This window comes from Empidonax traillii, unplaced genomic scaffold (genome assembly GCF_003031625.1).
Source record: "Empidonax traillii isolate 1590-97213 ecotype Southwest subspecies unplaced genomic scaffold, ASM303162v1 scaffold5:size3517227, whole genome shotgun sequence".
In the NCBI taxonomy this organism is placed as follows: domain Eukaryota; kingdom Metazoa; phylum Chordata; class Aves; order Passeriformes; family Tyrannidae; genus Empidonax; species Empidonax traillii.
This window is the reverse complement of record NW_020955198.1, coordinates 856,078-875,870: the sequence shown is the minus strand read 5'-3', so window position 1 is coordinate 875,870 and position 19,793 is coordinate 856,078. Positions and strand designations below refer to the sequence as shown.

The following is a 19,793-nucleotide window of genomic DNA, read 5'->3' as shown; positions in this document are numbered from 1 at the left end:
TGTCACCTTTGTGCAGACCCTGGCCCCACAGCCAGCCCCAAGCTACTCCTGCCCCCTTTTCACCTCCTGGTTGGGGGTGACCCTGCATCACTCAGTGCTTGCTCCCTGATGGGCTGCGAGTGGGTGCTATGTGCCTGAGGTGGGTCCAGTCTGTGGGGAGCCCTGATCCCGCTGGGACCTGTTGTGGGGCATAGGGGAGGGGTCTAGTAGCTCTGGGCAACGGAGCCCAGCCCAGACCTGCTGGGTGCAGTCACCATATTTGATGGGGAGCCGATGGCGCCAGTCCCTGGGGAAGCCACAAGAGTACCCGATAATGGCACTCAATTGCATTTTCATTTTTTAATGGGGGAATTATCCGCCGATGGTGCAGTTAATCACTCATCTATCTTTCCCTGGCCTGGAAGGCGGGCTGCCAGCCAGAACCAGCACAGTCAGCCGAGGAGGGGAGGTGAAGTCTGGCTCAACCTGAATACAAATGTGTCTCGTGCAGCCGCTGCCCTCTGGCCAGCACTGCATGCAGGCAGGGGCTGGTGGGAGCCCCCAAATTCTGCCCATGTTCAGGGGCTGCTACTATAGTGGCAGCAGCTGCCCTTCCAAGGGCAACTAACTGCTGGCCATGCTTGGCTGTCTGTTCCTGGTGGCTGGTTGTCCCTGGGGTCTGGCTGTCCGTGACCTGCTTGGGAGCTGTGGGGGCAGGAGGGGTTGGCGGAGCAAAGGGCTTTAAGATAGCTGGGTGCCCAGCCCTAGGCTCCACACTGGGGAGACAGGGCATGGGGTGTCAGTGTCCTGGGGAGACCCTGTCACCCAGACTGGCCAGGAACGATGCTTAGTCCTGGCAGCCCAACCCTGCCTGTCTGCACTCTGCATTCCCGCTCCTGCCTGCCTTGGAGATCACCCCATCCCTCTGCTTTCCTGGGAGATGGTGCCTGTGCACACCGGGCCTGGCAGACAGGCTGCCCTTAGCCCGTCCCTCCCTTGGCAAGTAGGTGCCCAGCCCTGGGCTGCGGCGCAGAGGGCAGCCAAGTTGGCAGGGAGCTCCTGGCATATCCAAATCATGCTCAGGTCCCACCTGCCTGCCCAGACAGCGTGGGCAAGCACAACCCCTACACTTCCAGCCCTGCACTGATGGGTCAGTTCTGTGCTGCATGTGCCAGGTAGCCTCTCTTGCAACTGGCACAGCTTCCTCTGGGGATGGAGGATGCTGTCCCCGGTCTGGGACAGTGCCCATGACAGTGTCTGGGCCAGTGCCTGAAAGACAATTTGCTGGCCAAGTCCCCACACTGGCTGGGTGGCTTTGAAGGGGCATTTGGGCAGCAGCCCAGGCAAAGACCTTGCTGCAGGTGGTGCTGGCTGTAGGCAGTGGTTCTGGGGCACCTGGGTGGCACAGCTGTCACTCCTGGGAATGGGCTGAGGCACAGGGCTGGGGTGCACAGTGCCATCACCAGGGGGACTCTGTGTGTGCGTGCATGCTTGCACAGGTGTATGTGAGTGTGTGTGCATGGCTGGGCATGCGCTACACGTGCCCACCTACACCCATCCATCTCTGCGTGTGAGCGGGGGCGTGTGCCTGTGGGTACCCCGTGGGTGTACAGTGAGTGTGCGTGTGAGTGGTGCTGGGTGTGCCTTGCCAGTGGGAGGGTGTGAGCAGCACCACGTGTGCTGTGCCGGACTGTGTGTGAGCAGCTGTGGGTGTGAGCAGTGCTGCATGTGCCAGGACAGGGTGTGTGCGTGCGGGTGCGCCATGCCAGCAGCGTGCGTGCGTGCATGCGTGCGTGAGCAGGTGCATATCGCCCTGCCATGGGTAACACTCTCTTCTCTTTTCCTTTGCAGAAGACAGGCCACTCGCGGCGCTTCGGGCGCTTCACGCATGGTGCGTTGAGTTACCAGGACCCGACTCCCCCTGCCACCCCAAATGTGCCAGGATATGGTCCACCACCGTGGTGCAGGGGGCAGCAAGCAGAGGCTAGGCAGGGTTGGGCTGCATCTTGCCAGCCCCAAAATAGGGTTCTGGTCAGCCAGGGGCTCATAGTGTCCCACACAAGCCTGGTCTGCTCCTGGTCCTGCAGCTCTACTTCCTTAGGGGCTGCCAGGCTGCTGTGGCCAGGATGGGGAGCCTGATGCAGTGGCAATGCATGGGGCAGCTGGCGGTGTGTTGGGCTGCAGGGGGGTGGCTTGGAATGGGGGAAGCAGTGTGGCCCCCCACTATGCCTTGACAGTGAAGGGGAAGAGTGGTGGGGCAGGGGACATGTTCCTTACTGCAAGGATCTGTTGTGACAGCTTGCGAGAACTTGGGCAGTGGCAAGGAGGAAAGTCAGTCTCTTCCTGGCAGCATGGCATTGGCTTTCCTGGAATGGGACATAAGGGTGACACTGATCTGGCTTTGCCACATCCTGTCTGTGGGGAGGTTCTTACTGATGCTCTGCCCTGAGCATCTTGGCTTTATGAACTGCAGCTGTGCCCCATAGCACAGCTGTATCGTGCAGCACTTGCAGTGGTGGGGCAGAGGATGCAAGTGTACATGCCAGAGGGAGGATTCTTGCACATGGACATGTGTGTCTGTGTGCTCCAGCACCCCCAGAGCGCCCATCTGGGGCACAGACTGGGGGGTTCAGCCCCAGGCTGTGGTGCCCTGAAGAGCATAGGGATGTATGGATACTGCAGTAGTGAGGCCAGCAGCTCCAGGGACAGGAGGTGGCTGTCCTGCTGGGCAGGATGTGGCTGTAGCTGGGGAGGGGATGGTGCTGTGCACTGCGCAGGTGGGAGGGTGCGTGCGAAGAGGGTCTCTGTGCAGTGCTGGAGTGACGTGCAGTGAATGTGGTGCAGACTTGAGACGGTGGGGAAATGCTGGGGACAAGGGCCCTCCCTGCTGCCCCCCGCATCTCTGCAGGCCGGGCCGATAACCGGGTGTTGATGTCTCTCTCTCTCTTGCTGCCCCTATGGAAGCGAAGTTTTCCGCTCCTGCAGGAAACAAAGCTACGGTAGGAAGACCCCTTCCTGATGTACCCGTAGTGGGCTCTGTGCTCCAGCCTGCTACCCTGCCCCATCACTGCCATTATCCCCCTGCTCCATCTTTTCATCCACATGCTGCCCCTGCCAGCTGCATTCCCACCATTGGCACTGCCTCCCTTTCTCCCATCATCTAACACTGCTCCTGCCTGCTTTGCCTGTCCTTTCCTGCCTGCCTTTGCCCTGCTGGACTTTCCTACTCTCAGTCCTGCCTTTCCCTACTGGCAGCTTGTCCATGCAGGTCACAATCATGCCCCCTGCCCTGGAGCTGCCTGGGCACTGCTGTCCTACTTCTGGAGCCAGTGGGTCTGGAAGGGGCAGCAGCAGTGTTGCCTGATGTCCCCATGTCCCCTCACCACCTGCTTTCCCTTCCACCCCAGACTCGGAGACAGGTGAGGATGAATCCAGCGACCCCCAGGTGACACAGCGCAGCGATCTCCAGGATGAGACAGCCTTCAGCACCCCCACGGGTGAGCAGGGATGCCTGGCTGGCACAGAGGCCCGGCCCCGGCTGCTGGACATGACTCCCTGCAATGCCTCTGCTGGCCCAGCTTCGGGGGTCTCCATGGAAGGGGAGCTGTGATCGACCAACGCAAAGGGGAGAGGGTTTGAGGCAGTAGGGTGCTGCTCAGGACATGCTGGGACACCCCATGGTGGCTCAGCCCTCTTCAAGCAGGGTACTGGGCTTGTCCCCACATGCACCTGGTGTAGGTTCATCCCTCTCCTTTCAGGTGGGTCTGACACCCTCGTGGACGCCTCCATGAACACGACGCCAACCTCGGTGCTGGCCCTGTCACAGGCAGAGGAGCGCTCCAGCTGGTCGGGCAGCCAGCAGACTGTGGTGGAGAAGGAGACGGATTCCAGCCTCCCCTCACGGGGACCCTACCTCCGCCCTGCTGCCTGGCCTCAGCCGCAGGGGACCCCAAGGCAAGCAAACACACCGGCCCCATGTGGCGCCGAGGTCCGGCACCTGGGCGTGGAACCGCTGGTGCGGGCATCACGGGCTAATCTGGTGGGCACAAGCTGGGGGTCAGAGGATAGCCTTTCAGTGGCCAGCGACCCCTACGGCAGCGCCTTCAGCCTATATCGAGGACGGGCGCTCTCACTCCACGTGTAAGTAGCCAGAGAAGCACACAGAGGGGACGTCATGCTGGGGCCATCTCCTTCCAGTCCCTGCAGCCATCTCCTCCCCTCTGCCTGGGCTTTCTTTGCCTTCACCATCCTGGATAAGGAGTGGGGACTCTGAGCAATAGGCAGCCTGTTCCTGGTGAGGAGATGTGAGCAACCAAGGCTAGGGGTAATGTAGAGTGGGGTCCCTTTCTGCTGTGGCCAGGTTGAGGCTGGAGGTGTCCCCTGTGCCACTGTGTGAGCCACAGTATCCAACCCACGAGCTGTGCCATGAGTGTTTCCCATCCCACCCAGACATGGCACTCTATGCAGCCTAGGGTGTCAGGAACTGGAGGTGCACAGCAGCCTGGGACACCCACTGGCAAGTCTCTATCACCACAGCCTCCACTACATAGGGGTGGCAGTAGGGGCCAGGGACATTCTGCTTCCCCAGGTCCTGCTGACGTGCTCAGAGCCCCTGTCCCTCCCTGCCACCTTTGGTTTCCATTCCCGCAGGCCTGCTCCTTTGACCTCCATCCCTCCCTTTTTTTTTGTTTGAGGCTGCTTATTCCACCAGAACCTCATCTCCAACTTATGATTTCTGCTCTGCATTTGCTGAGCCCCTCTGGGGTCAGCGGGGTGGGAGGACGGGACCACAGCAGCATGTGCACAGGCAGGGCTTGTAGCCTTGGGGACCCCGTCTGGCTTGTGGAAAAGCTGGACTGTGCTGCCCTGCCTCAGCACACCAGGACACCTCAGCAAACTGGGGCATCCTCCAGCCCTGGGTCCTGTCTGCATGGTGGCCCTGGGGATGGGATTCACTGGGTATTCCAGCATTACCCTGCTGCCCTATGTGAGTATTCCTGGGCAAGGGGACATGGCTGTGTTCCAGCAGCCCAGGACTCTCACATAACACAGCTAGCTCCCAATGGCCTTGGGATGACTGAATGTCCTCACCAGGGCTCTTCGAGGCTCCCATGTCCCATAGCTGCTCTGACTGCCTGCCTCCCTTGCCATGCCCCATTGGGGACTGCAGTGCAGGCTGGGAGCTGGGATGGAGCCAGGTGTGAGGGTCGGCTCTGAACCATGCTCCTCTGTCTCTGCCCTTGCAGCAGCATCCCCCAGGGGGGCTACCGGAGAGATGACCTCCACAGAGGCCCTGTCTCTCCAAAGCCCGGCGCAGAGCCCCCAAGATCCCCCGCTGCCCTGCCGCTGACTGCCAAGCCACCCATCGTCCGCTCACCATCTCCCCGTGCTGGCACATGCCTGCCGCTGCCCACTGGTGCTGTGTCCCAGCCTGCTGCCCGTGGCCCTGGCGTCCCCTCCTTCACACCCGTGACCCCTCGCAAGAAGTCCTCAGTGCCGGTTGAGTACCAGGACGTTGTCCCTGAGGAGTACGAGGAGAAGATCAAGAGGCCCAAGTCCTCTGGGTACTCACAGGGCAGCACACAAGAGTCCCGTCCCCAAACACCAATGAGTGACACCTCTGGCCGCATCTCTGTCCGGGCATCTCCCAAGCTTGTGCGCGCCGGCTCCAGGATCTTTGAGAGGCTGCAGTACTTTGAGGAACGGCAGAGGAGCCTGGAGCAGGCTGACGGCCCCTTCCCCACGCACTCCAGCCTGCCCCTGCGCAAGACGCGTTCATTCGACCAGCCTGGCTCTGGCTTACGCCGTGCCAGCACGCCGGGTGGCTCACGGGAGGACCTGCGGGAAGGCGGCCACTGGGAGCCGGGCAGCACGGCAGCGTGCCGGCGTTTGGCCTTCCGGCAGAAAGCCGCATCCTTTGACGAGCGGGGCAAGTTTGCCAACCGTGTCTACGCCATCGAGCACAAGTTTGCAGAGGAGCTGACCCGCATCAAACGGACGGTCTCCAAGCAGCAGCTGCGGCGCTCCCAGGAGCTGTGCAAAGCCGGGTTGCCCCCGGCACCCTCACCCCCAGCAGCCAGCGAGCCCCCTGCCCCCCGCACCCCTCGCACCCCCTCCACTCAGGACGCCGGCGGACGCAAGGCACTGCCACCAAAGACCTGCCCGCCAGCAGAGAGCACACATGTCATCCAGCACCTGGCACTTTCCAGCGTGATGCTGGTGGGACCCGATGGGGAGCCAGAACCAGGGGGACAGCGTGGTAGGAGAACCCCAGCGGCAGGTGGTGGGGTGGCTGGACAGCCCAGCTCAGTGGAGGATGTGGGTGCCAGGAAGGGTCTGCATCAAGAAGGCACTGGGGAAGTGAAGAAGAAGGAGCAGTGGCCATTATCGCAAGCCACCCCACAGGGAAGGATATCCCTTTCGCAGGCGGGTCCCACTGAAGGCAGCCCATGCCCAGATGCAGGGCCTGCCAGTGGAGCCCGAGGCCCCAGGGCGGTGAGCGAAGCTCTGGCTGCCCGGCTGACTGTGCCCCATGGACTGTATCGGCGGCCAGAGACACCCACAGAGGTGCGATTCCTGCCCTGGGCAAAGCCGGGGATGGATCAGGAGGCTCGTCTGGAGAGGAGCTTGGCAGGACAGCATGGTGTGGGCAGGGAGGTGGAGAGAAGGCAGATGAAAGTGTCAGAGAAGAAAGAGAGTGGCCGGATGGCTCAAGAAGGCAGGAGCACACGGAGCAAGGGGAAGGGACGTCGAGCCAGGCCCACCTCTCCAGAGCTAGGTAGGGGCATGGCTTTCTGCCCTCTTTCAGCCCCCGAGTGGGATGGGGAACCTCCAGCCTGCCCCTGGGAGGCGTGGGAAGCCCAGGCTGTGCCAGAGAGCACTAGGGTGGAGTGGAGGGACATGACTCTGGAGGCTGGGGTAGTTCGTGCCAGCCAATGCCATAAGATGGACCAGCCTGGCTACCAGTTTTTCTGGGCTTTGAGGTCATGGCGCTTGCTGTCTTCTCCATACCTCTTGCCTGGCACAGCAAAGATGCAGGGTGCTGACTTCTGCCCCCCAGCCCTGGACTGGTTCATCAGCCTGGGGCACAGGGCACCCATTGCAGCATCCCCAGGGGATGCTATGGTGGCATGGCTTGGGGAGAGATGTCCTGTGCATCCTAGCATGCAACAGTGAGACCAGATTGTACCTGGGCTGGGAGCTTCTAGGCTCTGCTCTGGCCAGAGCAGTGCCAGGTCCACATGCCTGAGGCCCCTGGCATAGCCCCAGGACCTTTGTGTGCTAGGCCCATGAGAGGGGAGGAACTGGGAGGTGGGTGCTGATGTGATGGAGTACAGCAGCCAGCATCCCATGCAGGGTTGAGGAAAGCTCAGATCGGGGGGAGCAGCGGACTATACAACCCTCCTCCTTCCACATCCCACTGTCACCTCATCTCTTATGCTCTATGGGGATGTAAAATAGGCTGTACACTTCCTGCCCTGTTGTCTCCTGCCTTATGCCACTGCTTGCTCTGTGCTGTGGAGACCCCTGATGTGGCCTTTTCCTCCACTGCATGGCCTGGGTACCTGCTAATGCCCCAGCGAGGGTGTGGAGCATGTGGTGGCGGGGATGGGCAGAGGGTAGCAAGACCCCTGCTCTGCCTGAATGCAGCCCAACGTGGCACAAGACCCTTTTGCTCCACTCTTCTGATGGCCACGCGGATCATCTCTCCCTGTGCAGAGTCCTCAGATGACTCCTACGTCTCAGCGGGTGAAGACCCCCTGGAAGCCCCCATCTTTGAGATCCCCATCCAGGACATGGCAGTGGTCGTGGGGGCAGAGGTGCTGCTCAAGTGCATTGTCACGGCCAACCCCCAGCCAGAAGGTGAGTGACTCTGGGGCTGGGGGTCAAGGGTGTGAGTGTGGCAGAGGGGCTTTCTGCGTGACCATGTCCCACCCGGGTTGTGTGAGTGGGACACCCAACCCTGAGCTGGATGTCTCAGGGGAGGTGACATGCCCACCCTGGGAGCACCCCTTCTGTCCTACCTCTCCCCAGACAGGAGCGAAGTGCTTGGGCACCGCCTCCCAGCGTGCAGAGGGCAGGGTGCCTGCTGTCTGCCTGTGCTGGGCTGTTGGGAAAGTGGGAGAAGGGCTGCTGAGCCCTGCGCGGGCAGGGATGGGTGATGCAACTTGATCTAGTGGGTGGCAGCCCTGCCCATGGAGGGGGGGAGGGGGTGTTGGAACTAGGTGATCATCAAGGTGCCTTCCAACCCAAACCGTTCTATGATTCTATGATATTCTGGGCTGCTGTTGGAACAGCAGCAGTGTCTTCCTGGGGGCAGAAGCTCAGGGCTGATGGACTCCGAGCACGCCGTAGCTAGGACGTGAGCAGCTAGGCATCCAGAGACCATAGCAGTCGCCAAAGCCGGGCAGAAACGAAGCCTCCTTGATTCCCTCTGTCAGCCTCCACTGGAGGGCAGGCGGATGCCAGGAAGCAGAAAGGGACCAGCCCCAGTCTCTCTGTCAGGGACCGTGCTACCTATGGCACATGGGTCCTCAGGCCAGGCAGGGGAGCGCCTGGTCTCTCCAGGACCCTGCGCAGACCCCTGCTGAGCTCGAGCTCTCTTGCCCACGCGTGACCCCCGCCTCTGCCGGCAGTGTCCTGGAGGAAGGACGGGGTTCCGCTGCGGAGTAGCACGACGCGCCCCATCAAGGCGGAGGGCGAGCGCCACACGCTGCTGGTGCGGAGCGCCCGGGTGGCCGACGCCGGGCTGTACACTGTCACCGCGACCAACGAGGTGGGGGCCACCTGCTGCAGTGCCATCCTCAGCGTGCGGCCCGGTGAGTGCCGCGGCCGGAGGGAGGCAGGGAGGGAAGGAGGGCGGCAGGCGAGCGTGGAGCAAGGGCTGGCGCCGCAGCAGGCTGGCTGCCAACTCGGCCGCTGCTGTCACTGGGAAGAAACCGGCTTCCTTACCCTACAAGGCTCTGTCTGAACCAAAGCAGCTGACGTGCTCCCGGCAGCCATGGAAGGATACTGCCGTGGTGGGAGTGGAGTCAGGCTCTCAGTGAGCATCCCAGGGCGCCCAGCAAGCAGCCCAGTGTCCGGCTTCCCTCACACCTGCCCCTTGTACCGCTAGCCAAGGGGGTAGTCTAACCTGCCCTACAACCTGCAAACCATGTGGGTGGTCCTACCTCCAGCATGTGAACCACGGGAATGCTCCAGCCTGCTCCACAAATTGCGGGGATATCTCTGCCCTCCACTCTAATAGCTGTGGGGAGACGCCTGCCCCACAAGATATTAGCTGCGGGGATACCCTGCCTGCCCACCAAGGTGTTAGCCAGGGGTACCCCACCTGCCGTCCACGCCACTGGCTGTGGAGATACCCACCCCGCTGCAGCCCCAAAGCCCTCCCCATCCTGAGAGTGTCTCTGGGCAACAGGTATAGGCTCAGAGCTGCCCCGAGGGCTGGAAGCACCCAAACCCGCCCCGCTCCGTGGTGTGGCGACTCTGCACATCCAGGGGCAGCCGCGGCCGAGCAGGGCCGGGCGGGCACAGCGGTGGGGGCCGGGAAGGGCCTCGACAGACCCCGGCCCGCCGCGGGCCCTCCCCCGCGCTGCTGGCCCAGCCCCGGGGGCCGGCCAGCGCTCGGGCGGGGAGGTCTCAGCGGGCCGGAGGCGCTGCGGGCTGGAGGTGCCCGGCACGGGCCCTGGCAGTGGCGCTGGCACCGGCGGCGGGTTGGCATTGCGGCGCGGGTCCGCTCGCGGGTCTGGCGGGACGCCGGTGAGTGCGGGGTGCTTCCCGAGGGGGTGCAGGGATGCGGACGGGCGGGAGCGGGGGTCAGGCTCCCCAGATTTCCGCTCGGGGGGTGCCCGCGGGCGTGGCGGAGGCGCGGGGGGCTCAGCTCTCGCCCAGGTCCGGGCAGGTCGCCCACCTCCCCCAGCGCGGGGAGAGGGGGGGCTAAGGGCGCTCCGGCGGACAGGCCGATGGGGCTGGCACCCCCATGGCCTCAGCTGGGCTCTGCCGGCCCCCTGAGCCGCTCTCCCCGAGCCGCTCCCCACCCCACACCCCACACCCCACACCCCGGCCTCTACACGTATCTCGCACCCCGCGAGTCCCCCATCCCGGCCCCCGTGGAGCGGGCTGGCGGGCGGGCTGCGGGGGGAGCGCAGCTGCCAATGTCACCTTCAGCCGTGCCGGCCCGGGCAGGGACAGCCATCCCGGGAATCCGGGCGGCTTAAGGATGGGAGCGCGGGCTGCTGCGTAAGAGCCACTTGAGCCGTGCTGTCGCCTTGCGGAATATCGCGTCCCCTTATCGTCCCGCGGAGTGCTGCTCACCCCCTCCCCCGGCGCGGCCACGCACCCTTTCGCTGCCGGCCGCAGCCGAGCCGGGATGTGCCGCGGAGTGGGTGTCCACTGTCGAGGTGCGGGGTGGTGGGGAGGGGTGCCCTGACACGCCTGCCGAGCTCCAGCTACTGCCAGCTCCTTATCCAGCCTATCCTGTGCTAGCCCCCGTCGTTGAGCGACATGGGAACTTGCCCCCCACCCTTGGCCAGGCCAGCCCCATCACATCGGATGAGGAGTACCTAAGCCCCCTGGAAGAGTTCCCCGAGTCCGGAACCCCCCAGCACCAACCGGCCATGAAGCTGCAGCCAAGAGCTGAGCATGGGGCTGCCCACGGCTCCCCGGAGACCACCTTCAAGGCTGCACCCTCCTTTGAGGTGAGAGAACAACTCCCCGAGGACCTGGCAGAGGGGGAGCAGCGCCCCGTGACTGCAGCGCTGAGGTCCTCAGTGCCAGAAGGTGCTGGGTCAGGTCTCTCTACCCCTTAATCTGATCTGGGGTGCTCACAGGACCCGGCCAGGCTCCACCCTGCCAGCTCCCCTGGTACTCCTGTTGTGAGGAGGGACACACCTGGGTGCAGTGGTGGGGGTGCATGGCCCTGTGTGCAGGCGGGTGCTTGCTGTTCTCTGACCCCTGTTTCCTCAGGTATCCCTGTCGGACCAGTCGGTGCTAGAGGGGCAGGATGTCAGCATGAGTGTCCGTGTCCATGGGGAGCCCAAGCCCATCATTTACTGGTGAGTTCTGCTGCTCTCCGGGGTCACAGGTGGGCAGGGAAGGAGTGGACAGGCACAGTGACTCTTGGGGATGGTTAGTTTGGAGCTTGGAGCTCTCACCCTGAGCAGAGTTGGGCGTGGAGAAGGGGCTTTGGGGGATGTCTGGTTCAAGTGTGACCATGCTGCTCTCCCGAGCAGGCTGAGGAACCGGCAGCCAGTGAAGTATGGCCGCCGGCACCACGTGGAGGAGGCAGAGGGAGTGCGGGGGCTCTTCACGCTGCACATCCTGGCAGCAGAGCATACTGACACCGGCTTCTACACCTGCAAGGCTGTCAACGAGTATGGCACCAAGCAGTGCGAGGCCAAGCTGGAGGTCAGAGGTAAAATTCCCTGAGTGTGTCCCCCACTGACCCAAGGGACCAGCTGGCTCCAGTGCCCTGCATGAACTGTGTGGGGAAGGGGCACTGCAGACTCCTGTTGGTGCTACATAAGTAGCCAGTCCTCCCTGTGGCAGCACAGGCGGGGAACAGGAAAGTGGAGCTGCGTGCCTGTAGCAGAAGGCAGGCTGCCCTGCTGCCCCACCCAAATGTGCAGCCGCAAGGCTCTCAGTCCCACTGCCCCGCTGTGCCAGATCCCCTGCTGATCTGACCCAGACCCTGCTGCTCCCCACAGCCCAGCTTCATCTCACATCCCCCCACTTCTGGGGCTGGGTGCTGCCCTTGGCTGCGCAGGGAGTGCTTTTACCCTTGGTGGCTCTGTAGGGGACATGTACCCCTGCCCTGCAGCTCACTTCCTCCCTGCCCCAGGCTGCCTGCAAGCTATGTGCCAGGCACAGGGCAGCTTGCAGGGGTCCCTCCCTGCCTGTTTCCAGCAACGTCCCATATGCATGGGACTTGGCTGCCCAGCCCCCTTTTCTTGCTGTGTCTCCCTAGCCCTCCTAGGACCCTTAAGTATGTGTGCAATTTTGAGGGGGGAGTGGGGGTCAGGACTGATAGCCAGACTGGTGTCCCCAAGGCCAGGGAATGAGCCTCTGGGGATGAGTGATGCTTCCTCCCTCCTCTTGCCCTTTGCTGTGTGTGCCCTGCTACCCCCAGCCCTCCCTGCTGATGGCTGCCTGAGCCCCCCCTGGGCTGTGCCCATCCCACTCCGGCCTTGGCTGCACTGCTTGAACTCTGCCAGGAATTATGCTCCCAGCCTACAGCAAAGCACGGCGGCACAGGGGTGGGAGCAGAAGCTGTCCCCATGTCCCATGGCTGGCAGGAGCTGGGCTTCAGGGGTGATGGCTCCATGACTTGTTGCCTACTTGCACCCCTTGTGCCGGCGCTGGCATGTGTGTGCGTGCCGGTCCCGTCGCTGCTGCACTAACCCTTCTGCTTGCTGACTGCCGTTTTTGTCTGTACGCAGGGGGAGTACGATAAGGGGGTGCATCTCTCAGAGCCGCAGCTGCGGGGCTCTTAGTTGGACACCTCTTAGGCAGTGGACCTCACCTTGTGTTATTACCTCCTTCTCCATCCGCCGCCTCGTCCTGGATGCACCGCGGGGACGCGTGGGCCCTCGACTGTGGGCAGGGGCTCGCTGGATGGCTGGGGCAGCTGTAATTGAGGCGGGGAGGGGGGAACAGCAGGGGAGTGGCAGGCACCCCTTCAGCTGGGCCAGGGGGCCCGTACGATGCTGTCTTGTCTCTTGCTCCATCCGTTTGTCCCTGTCTGCGTGTCCTGCTGCCTCTCTCTCGGTGCCCAGCGAAGGGGAGTGGGGAGCTGAGCTCATGGTTGCAGCCATGCTGGCCAGGGCTTTAGGGAAGGGGCTACAATGCAGTGGCAGCTCTATGATGGTCATCTTGGAACGTGGGAGACAGGAGACCCCAGGGAGCCCACAAGGGAGCACCCTGCCTGAGTTGCAGGGGGGGACAGAGAGCATTGGCCCCTTTGGCTTCACAGCAGCCACTCAGGTGCCAGCTTGGCCACCAAGAGATGTCTCTTCTAGCCCCAGGGCTTATGTCTGCCTGGAGCATCCCATCGCTCCGGGTCTCTTCTCCCCAGGGAGAGGGCTTGACAGGGGGGCGGGTTGCGAGGCCGTGACCCTTTTCTTTTGTAGCCCTAATAAAATCTGTTTGGTAAAGCGCTGTGTGGTGTGTTCCTGGCACGGACACCTCCCCTCACCCCTAGTCCCCTTCCCGGCTCAGCTCTGCTTTCCACATCTCGCCTCCCCTCCCACTTTTCCCTGCTGCACTCCCTGCCCGCCGCACCAGACCCTCTCCCTGCATGAACCCCTGCCCTGCACGTACCCCCACTCCATCACTGCCACTTCTCATGGTTGCTTTTCAGTTGCTGAGATGCGTCTCTCTTTCTTTCTCTCTCCCCCCTCCCTGGGCAGCTCGCCCCGAATGCCAGTCCCTGGCCATCGTGGTTCCCCTGCAGGACTTGGTGGTCGGGGCGGGGGAGCTGGCAGTCTTTGAGTGCCTGGTGGCCGGCCCGCCAGACATGGACGTGGACTGGCTGTCACGGGGCCGGCTGCTCCAGCCTGCCCTGCTCAAATGCAAGATGCATTTTGACGGGCGCAAGTGCAAGCTGCTTCTCACCTCCGTGCACGAGGACGACAGTGGAATCTACACCTGCAAGCTCAGCACTGCCAAAGGTAAGTGGTGGGCATGCAGCTCCCCAGAGGGGGTCTCACTTAGGGTTTGGCCCTAGGGGATGGATAGACCCCCTTGCCCCCAGCTCAGAGCTCTGTTCCCTGGGATGTAGCTGTGAGTGCTGGAGATGGGGGACAAGGGAATAAGGAAACCTGGTGTGCTTCAGTTCTCAGGCTCCAGCACTCTAAGCCCTGCAGCCCTGTCCCACCCCACTCAGCTCCTCTGCTAGCATGCACGCAGCTCCCCAAAATGTGGGAAGATGCATTTGCACCGTGGCTGCACCAGGTGGATGCAGGCCTGAAGTCCAGCTGTCCCTGTCCCTTGGCTCTAGAGCCTCTGGCTCCAGAGTCTCAGTGCCAAGCTCCAATACTGACCTGTCTCTGCTGGCTTGGGAGATGGTGGGGAAATAGACAGCGAGTCAAGGCTGCCCACCCTCTTCCACCAAGCCATCATCAGTGGCAGCTCAGGAAGAGAAGCATGGTCCTCTGTCCCATGGCTCCAACACTGCCTGTGCATGCTGCCAGAGCCTCTTCTCCCACAGAGTCCACACTCCAGCTCACCTGAACAGCTGGACTGTGGGGAGTGCAGGGGGCAGTGGCATTCTCTGTACTCTGTGGCTGAGCCTGTGCACCCCTCCATGAAGGAGGCTGTATGCCTGTGGGATTTTGAGAGCAGCAGCAGTTTTGGGCTCGGGAAATTGAGACTGGGCCTGAACATGGTGTTGCCCATCCCTGCCCAGGGTGGGTGACAATACCATCACTGCAAAATGGTCCTTGTTGCAAACTCCCTCACCAGGAGCATCCAGCCCACACCTGTCTCCATGCTGTCCCTGGGTGCTGCACGTGGTGGCACTTCCTGCTTAAGCATCACTTCCCTGTCCCCAAGGGGTTAGGCCAGCTATGACCTCCTGCCCTCACCTTGCTGCTGGCACCTGTACTGCTGTGCAGGGAGGAAAGAGGCACCTGCTGCCAGCAGAGCCCCAGCCCTGGGTATGGGGACCTTGCACACACTTGTACACCTCTGCCCTGCACAGGGACAGAGCCTGGCACCCCACACACCTGGGCTCAGCCCCCAACAGGCACTGAGTATGCTCAGCCATAGCCACACTGGCTGCTGGATTGCAGCCATGTGGTCGCAGTCTGCCTCCTGCCCTGCACAGGCACATGCTACAGGGGCTCACTTTTGCCCGCTCTCCTCACAGATGAGCTGACCTGCAGCGCCCGGCTGACGGTGCAGCCCTCTGTGCAGCCACTCTTCACCCGCAAGCTGGAGAACGTGGATGTGGTGGAAGGGAGGACGGCGCGTTTTGACTGCATGATCAGTGGGACTCCCCCCCCGACAGTCACCTGGACCCACTTTGGTAACCCCCAAGCCCAGAGAGCTTGCCAAGGGTCCTGCAGGGAGCCATCTCTTCTGGGGCTGCTCCTAAAGGCTGGCACCTGGCTGATGCTGGACAGGGGTCTGATGCTGATGCTGGTGTGTGTCTCTGCAGGCCTGCCAGTGCAGGAGGGGGAGAATGTGCGGATACAGCAGGATGGAGGGCTGCACTCACTGGTCATTGTGCATGTGGGCAGCGAGGATGAGGGGCAGTACAGGGCGACTGCCAGGAACATCCATGGCCATGTGGAGTGCTCTGCTGAGCTCTATGTGGAGGAGCCACGGCCATCTGCTGCCTCCCAGATGTAAGAGTTGGGCAGTCTCCAGAATCTGCTTCCCTCTGCTTGCTCTCCTCTGGGAGCTGGGATACAATGGGTTTATGCAAAGCCTGGGGTCGGGGCTGGGCTGTGGGCAGCATGCTTCCATCGTGAGCATGTGCGGGCTCTTGCAGCTCCAAGCTGGAAAAGATGCCATCCATCCCGGAGGAGCCAGAACAGGTGGAGACAGAGACAGAGTGCTTCACCATGCCCGATTTCCTGAAGCCGCTGCACAACCTGGATGTGGTGGAGTCAAAGGAGGCTGTGTTGGAGTGCCAGGTGGCCGGGATGCCCTACCCCTCCATCACGTGGTACCACAATGGCTCCCGCATTGACAGCACCGATGACCGCAAGATGATGCAGTGTAGGACTCCCCACTGCCCTCTCCGCCCACTGGGGTTCCTCCACCTGGGGTGGAAGAAGGGGGAACACTCTGGGAGAAGGCATCACCCCTCAGACATTTATGCCCCATGAGGCATAAATGAGGGAGGGGAGCTGTGTGCCGCTTAGCTGGTGAGGTCTTACCTGTGTCCTCCTATTCTCCACCAGATAAGGACATCCATCGCTTGGTGTTCACAGCCGTCAGCCATGCACATGCTGGTGTGTATAAAAGTGTCATCGCCAACAAAGTGGGGAAGGCCACGTGCTATGCGCACCTCTATGTCACTGGTAAGTGGCAGCAGGCACCACTGGGGATGTGCAGCGACTTGATGCCACCCTTTTAGGCTGTGCCCTGGTGCTGTCGTGAGGTCTTAGGGGCTTATGATCACAGGGCAGTTCAAGTTAGAGGGGACTACAGGGCTAGCAGTGCAGTTCTCATCTTGTGGGGTCAGGACCAACCCCTGGACTCTCAGGTCCCACATGAAGCTTGCTGGCAGCACCAACTCCACAGGGGCCACTAGGCTGACCCCCCACTAGGGAACCAGGGAGAATTGTTGGTCTCATCCATCCGCTCAGCCAGCATCTGCCAGAGCATAAGGCAGATGCCCTGAAGAGTGGGGGCAGTGGCCATACTCACATCCCTGTTCACCTCCCCATGCAGATGTGGTGCCAACCCCCCCAGATGGGCCCCCCACCATAGCCTCAGTGACTGGCAGAGCCATCACACTGACCTGGAACAAACCCAAGTGGCTGGACACCGCCATAGGTGAGGGGACAGGGGGTGGGCAATGCTGTGATGCGGCCCATGGGTTAGCCCAATACTGGGGGCTCTGCACTGACTCTCTTCCCCTACAGACCCCAGCTCGGTGACCTACATCGTGCAAATGCAAGTGCTGGGCACAATACAGTGGGTGGTGCTGGTGACCGGTGTGCAGGAGACCACCTACACAGTGCATGGGCTGACCAAGGGTGCCCAGTACCTCTTCCGTGTCATCACCGCCACCCCCAAGACCAACAGCAAGCCATCCCCGCCTGTGGGGCCTGTGCAGCTCCTGGATCGAGGTGAGAAGGGCAGTGGGAAGGAGTTGGGTAGCTGCGGTGGAGGTCTCTGTCCCTCGTCAGGTGGTAAGCTGCCCAGGGCTGGGTGGCACGGGGTCTGGCGGGGTGGTGACAATGCATGTGACAGGTCCCTACCTGGAGGAGTCCCCGGTCATCCTGGACAAGCCCGATGTTGTGTATGTAGTGGAGGGCCAGCCAGCCTCTGTTACCATCACCATCAACCATGTGGAGGCCACTGTCACCTGGAAGAGGTAGGACATGGCCCAGCATCTCTATGGGATGGACAAAGAGGGGCTTCCCTACCAGTTTCCTATGCAGCCCACGGTGTATGTTTCTGTGTGGGGGTCTCCTTCCCTGGGGCTGAGCTGGGGGTGCACACAGCAGTGATGTTCAGGGCTGTGCAGAGCTGGGGAGGAAGGAGATCCTGTCTGTGGGGTTTTAAGGGGAAGAGCCATTCAGGAGGCAGAACTAGTGATGGGGTGTGAGCAGTTTGTGGGGCTGTGGGGTGGGAATTGGAGCTGTCTGTGGGTCAGGAGGTGGTCATGGGGCTCTGGAATGGGATCAGTGGGTTAGTGGGTCTGGGGCTGCCTGTGGGGCTGTGATGTGGCATCTGGTGTGCCTGCAGGGGTGGGCAGGTGCTGGGGGAGCTGCAAGGCACATGCGAAGTGACAATGCCGGATGACGACCAGCACTGCCTGCGGCTGCTGCGTGTGGGCCGGGGGGCTGCAGGGCTGCTGACCTGCGAGGTGAGCAACCGTCATGGCACTGCCCACTGCACCCTCCGCCTCTGCCTTGCAGGTAGGTGTCCCCACACTGAGGGGCTGTGTCCCTCCACCCTACAGTGCATCACCCTACGGTACTCCAATCCCATATACCATGGAGGGGGGTACATTGCCCTGCAGGGTAGTACCAGTCCACAGTGCCACATGCCCATATGCCACCAGGGCACTGCCCCATAGCATGATACTAGTCCTCAGTGCTCCACACTCACATGGGGATGCCACTCTATAGGGTGGCAATGACCCGTGGGGTTGAGAAATAATAAACCATGCATTGATACTGCTGCCTAATGTCCCTTACCTACATCTGACCTGGGCAGAAGTGTCCCATGTGCCCCATGACCATGTGCATGGGGAGGCAGTGCCCCATGGTGTCCCTCAGCCATTGATAGCACTGCTGCAGGGTGTCCTATCCCTGCATATAGTTGGGAGGCACTGCCTCCAGGGCCAAGAGCCATAGAGGATCCCTCCAGAATGTCCCACAGAGTTGTGATTGGTGGCCCTGCCCCACAGTACCCCATATCCACATGTTACGGGAGATGCAGTATCACAGTGCCCCATGCCTCACAGTGCCCCACAGCAATGGGGAACTGCCCCATGATGCTGCAGGCACATTCCATTGTTTGCCTGCCCCTTGATGTCCCACTCCCATTTGCATTGGGGTGGCACTGCCCCATGTTGCTCCATGCCCCTACACCATGAGCTGGCACTTCCTTGCAGTGCCTCCCAGCCATACACCCCCTGCCAGTGGTAGGGGAATGACACTGTCTAGTGGTGCCCCATGCCCTGTCTCTTGGCAGAGGCACCACGCTTTGAGACCATCATGGAGGACATCGATGTCCAAGAAGGGGAGACACCGCGCTTCGCTGTGGTGGTGGAGGGGAAACCGTTGCCGGACATCATGTGGTACAAGGTGGGCTGGGAGCCCCCAACCACTTCCTCACCCACAGACCCACTGAACCCACATGTTTCACTGCCTCACCTGGGTTGCTGCACTGGGACTTTGGGGTTGTGTTCAACCCTGCTGATACAGGGTGTGCCCCATCCCTAACTATGGGGAAAGGGTTGTGGGAGCTGGTCAGGGATGGGACAGGATGCCCACAACACCCCTGCCACCCTCAGGATGGGGATCTGCTGGAGGAAAGCAGCCACCTGAGCTTCGTATATGAGGACAATGAGTGCTCACTGGTGGTGCTGGGTGCTGCCGAACCTGACAACGGTGTCTACACCTGCACAGCCAAGAACCTGGCTGGGGAGGTCTCCTGCAAGGCAGAGCTGGTAGTGCGGGCAGGTATGACTGACTGGTCCCCCAGCCCTTGAGGACAGAGCCTGGGTGCCTGGCTTGCCCCATGCCAGTGCCTTTCCTTCCCACAGCCCAGCCCAGTACTGATGCTGCCATGGAGGAGGATGCACTGCACAAGGCACGACGCCTGACTGACTACTATGATGTGCATGAGGAGATTGGGAGGTACGTGTCCGCTGGCACGATGGGGCACCCTGGACACCACAGGGATAGGAATTGAGCTCCATAGTGCATCAGATCCTGGTGTGCTGGGGCTGCTCTTAGGTGTCAATGGATGCTGCAGGGCCAGCTTAGGGTGGGGAGCTGGCTTGGCCAGAAAAAAGCCAGGCTCGGAGTCTCCGTGGAGGGTCATGGAGAGCTGTGGGCAGCTCCCTGCAGAGTGAGTGCCTGCACCAGCTGCTCAGGGAAGGGATGGTCTCCTGCTCACCCAACATCTTATCTTCCTGTGTTCCTACTGCTGTGCTGCAGGGGGGCTTTCTCCTATCTGCGGAGGGTGACAGAGAAGAGCAGCCGACTGGACTTTGCCGCCAAGTTCATCCCTGGGAGGACCAAGGCCAAGCAGTCAGCACGGCGGGAGCTACACATCCTATCACAGCTGGACCACGAGCGCATTGTCTTCTTCCATGATGCCTTTGAGAAGAAGAATGCAGTCATCATAGTCATGGAACTGTATCCTGCAGGCGCTGCCCCAGGAGTGCACTGCACAGGGGATGGGGGGAGGCTTCTGGGGTAAATGGGTGGGCAGAGTGGGTGAAGAGGAGCTGGGTGCAGGGCACAATTGAGCATGGAATTTCTGTGCTCCTTGACTGGGGCCCAGTTGTGCTGAGGAAGAGCTGCTGGACAGGATGGTGAGGAAGCCCTCGGTGTGTGAGTCGGAGGTGAGTAAATGCTGTGGGAGCAAAGTAATGGGGAAGGGAGGAGTCCTGAGGACAC

General features: G+C 61.8%; 1 protein-coding gene across 3 annotated transcripts in view; it reads left to right on the top strand.

Annotated features, from left to right (window-relative positions):
• The window catches only part of SPEG (striated muscle enriched protein kinase), a 37,924-nt gene that overhangs the window by 9,184 nt on the left and 8,947 nt on the right, over window positions 1-19,793 (top strand). Inside the window, exons 2-25 of one of the 3 annotated variants that reach the window (XM_027878746.1) lie at window positions 1,831-1,870; window positions 2,944-2,978; window positions 3,387-3,476; window positions 3,738-4,119; window positions 5,226-6,757; window positions 7,699-7,842; window positions 8,616-8,798; window positions 10,465-10,676; window positions 10,945-11,033; window positions 11,211-11,392; window positions 13,386-13,646; window positions 14,846-15,004; window positions 15,137-15,326; window positions 15,473-15,702; window positions 15,888-16,007; window positions 16,381-16,485; window positions 16,575-16,781; window positions 16,906-17,029; window positions 17,404-17,576; window positions 18,358-18,470; window positions 18,680-18,848; window positions 18,932-19,025; window positions 19,329-19,529; window positions 19,678-19,738. In XM_027878746.1, the coding sequence (XP_027734547.1) occupies window positions 3,767-4,119; window positions 5,226-6,757; window positions 7,699-7,842; window positions 8,616-8,798; window positions 10,465-10,676; window positions 10,945-11,033; window positions 11,211-11,392; window positions 13,386-13,646; window positions 14,846-15,004; window positions 15,137-15,326; window positions 15,473-15,702; window positions 15,888-16,007; window positions 16,381-16,485; window positions 16,575-16,781; window positions 16,906-17,029; window positions 17,404-17,576; window positions 18,358-18,470; window positions 18,680-18,848; window positions 18,932-19,025; window positions 19,329-19,529; window positions 19,678-19,738 (4,902 nt within the window). In that variant the 5' untranslated portion in view covers window positions 1,831-1,870; window positions 2,944-2,978; window positions 3,387-3,476; window positions 3,738-3,766. The remainder of the gene's footprint in view (window positions 1-1,830; window positions 1,871-2,943; window positions 2,979-3,386; window positions 3,477-3,737; window positions 4,120-5,225; window positions 6,758-7,698; window positions 7,843-8,615; window positions 8,799-10,464; window positions 10,677-10,944; window positions 11,034-11,210; window positions 11,393-13,385; window positions 13,647-14,845; window positions 15,005-15,136; window positions 15,327-15,472; window positions 15,703-15,887; window positions 16,008-16,380; window positions 16,486-16,574; window positions 16,782-16,905; window positions 17,030-17,403; window positions 17,577-18,357; window positions 18,471-18,679; window positions 18,849-18,931; window positions 19,026-19,328; window positions 19,530-19,677; window positions 19,739-19,793) is intronic. The other 2 variants (XM_027878741.1, XM_027878734.1) reach the window with 2 other exon arrangements.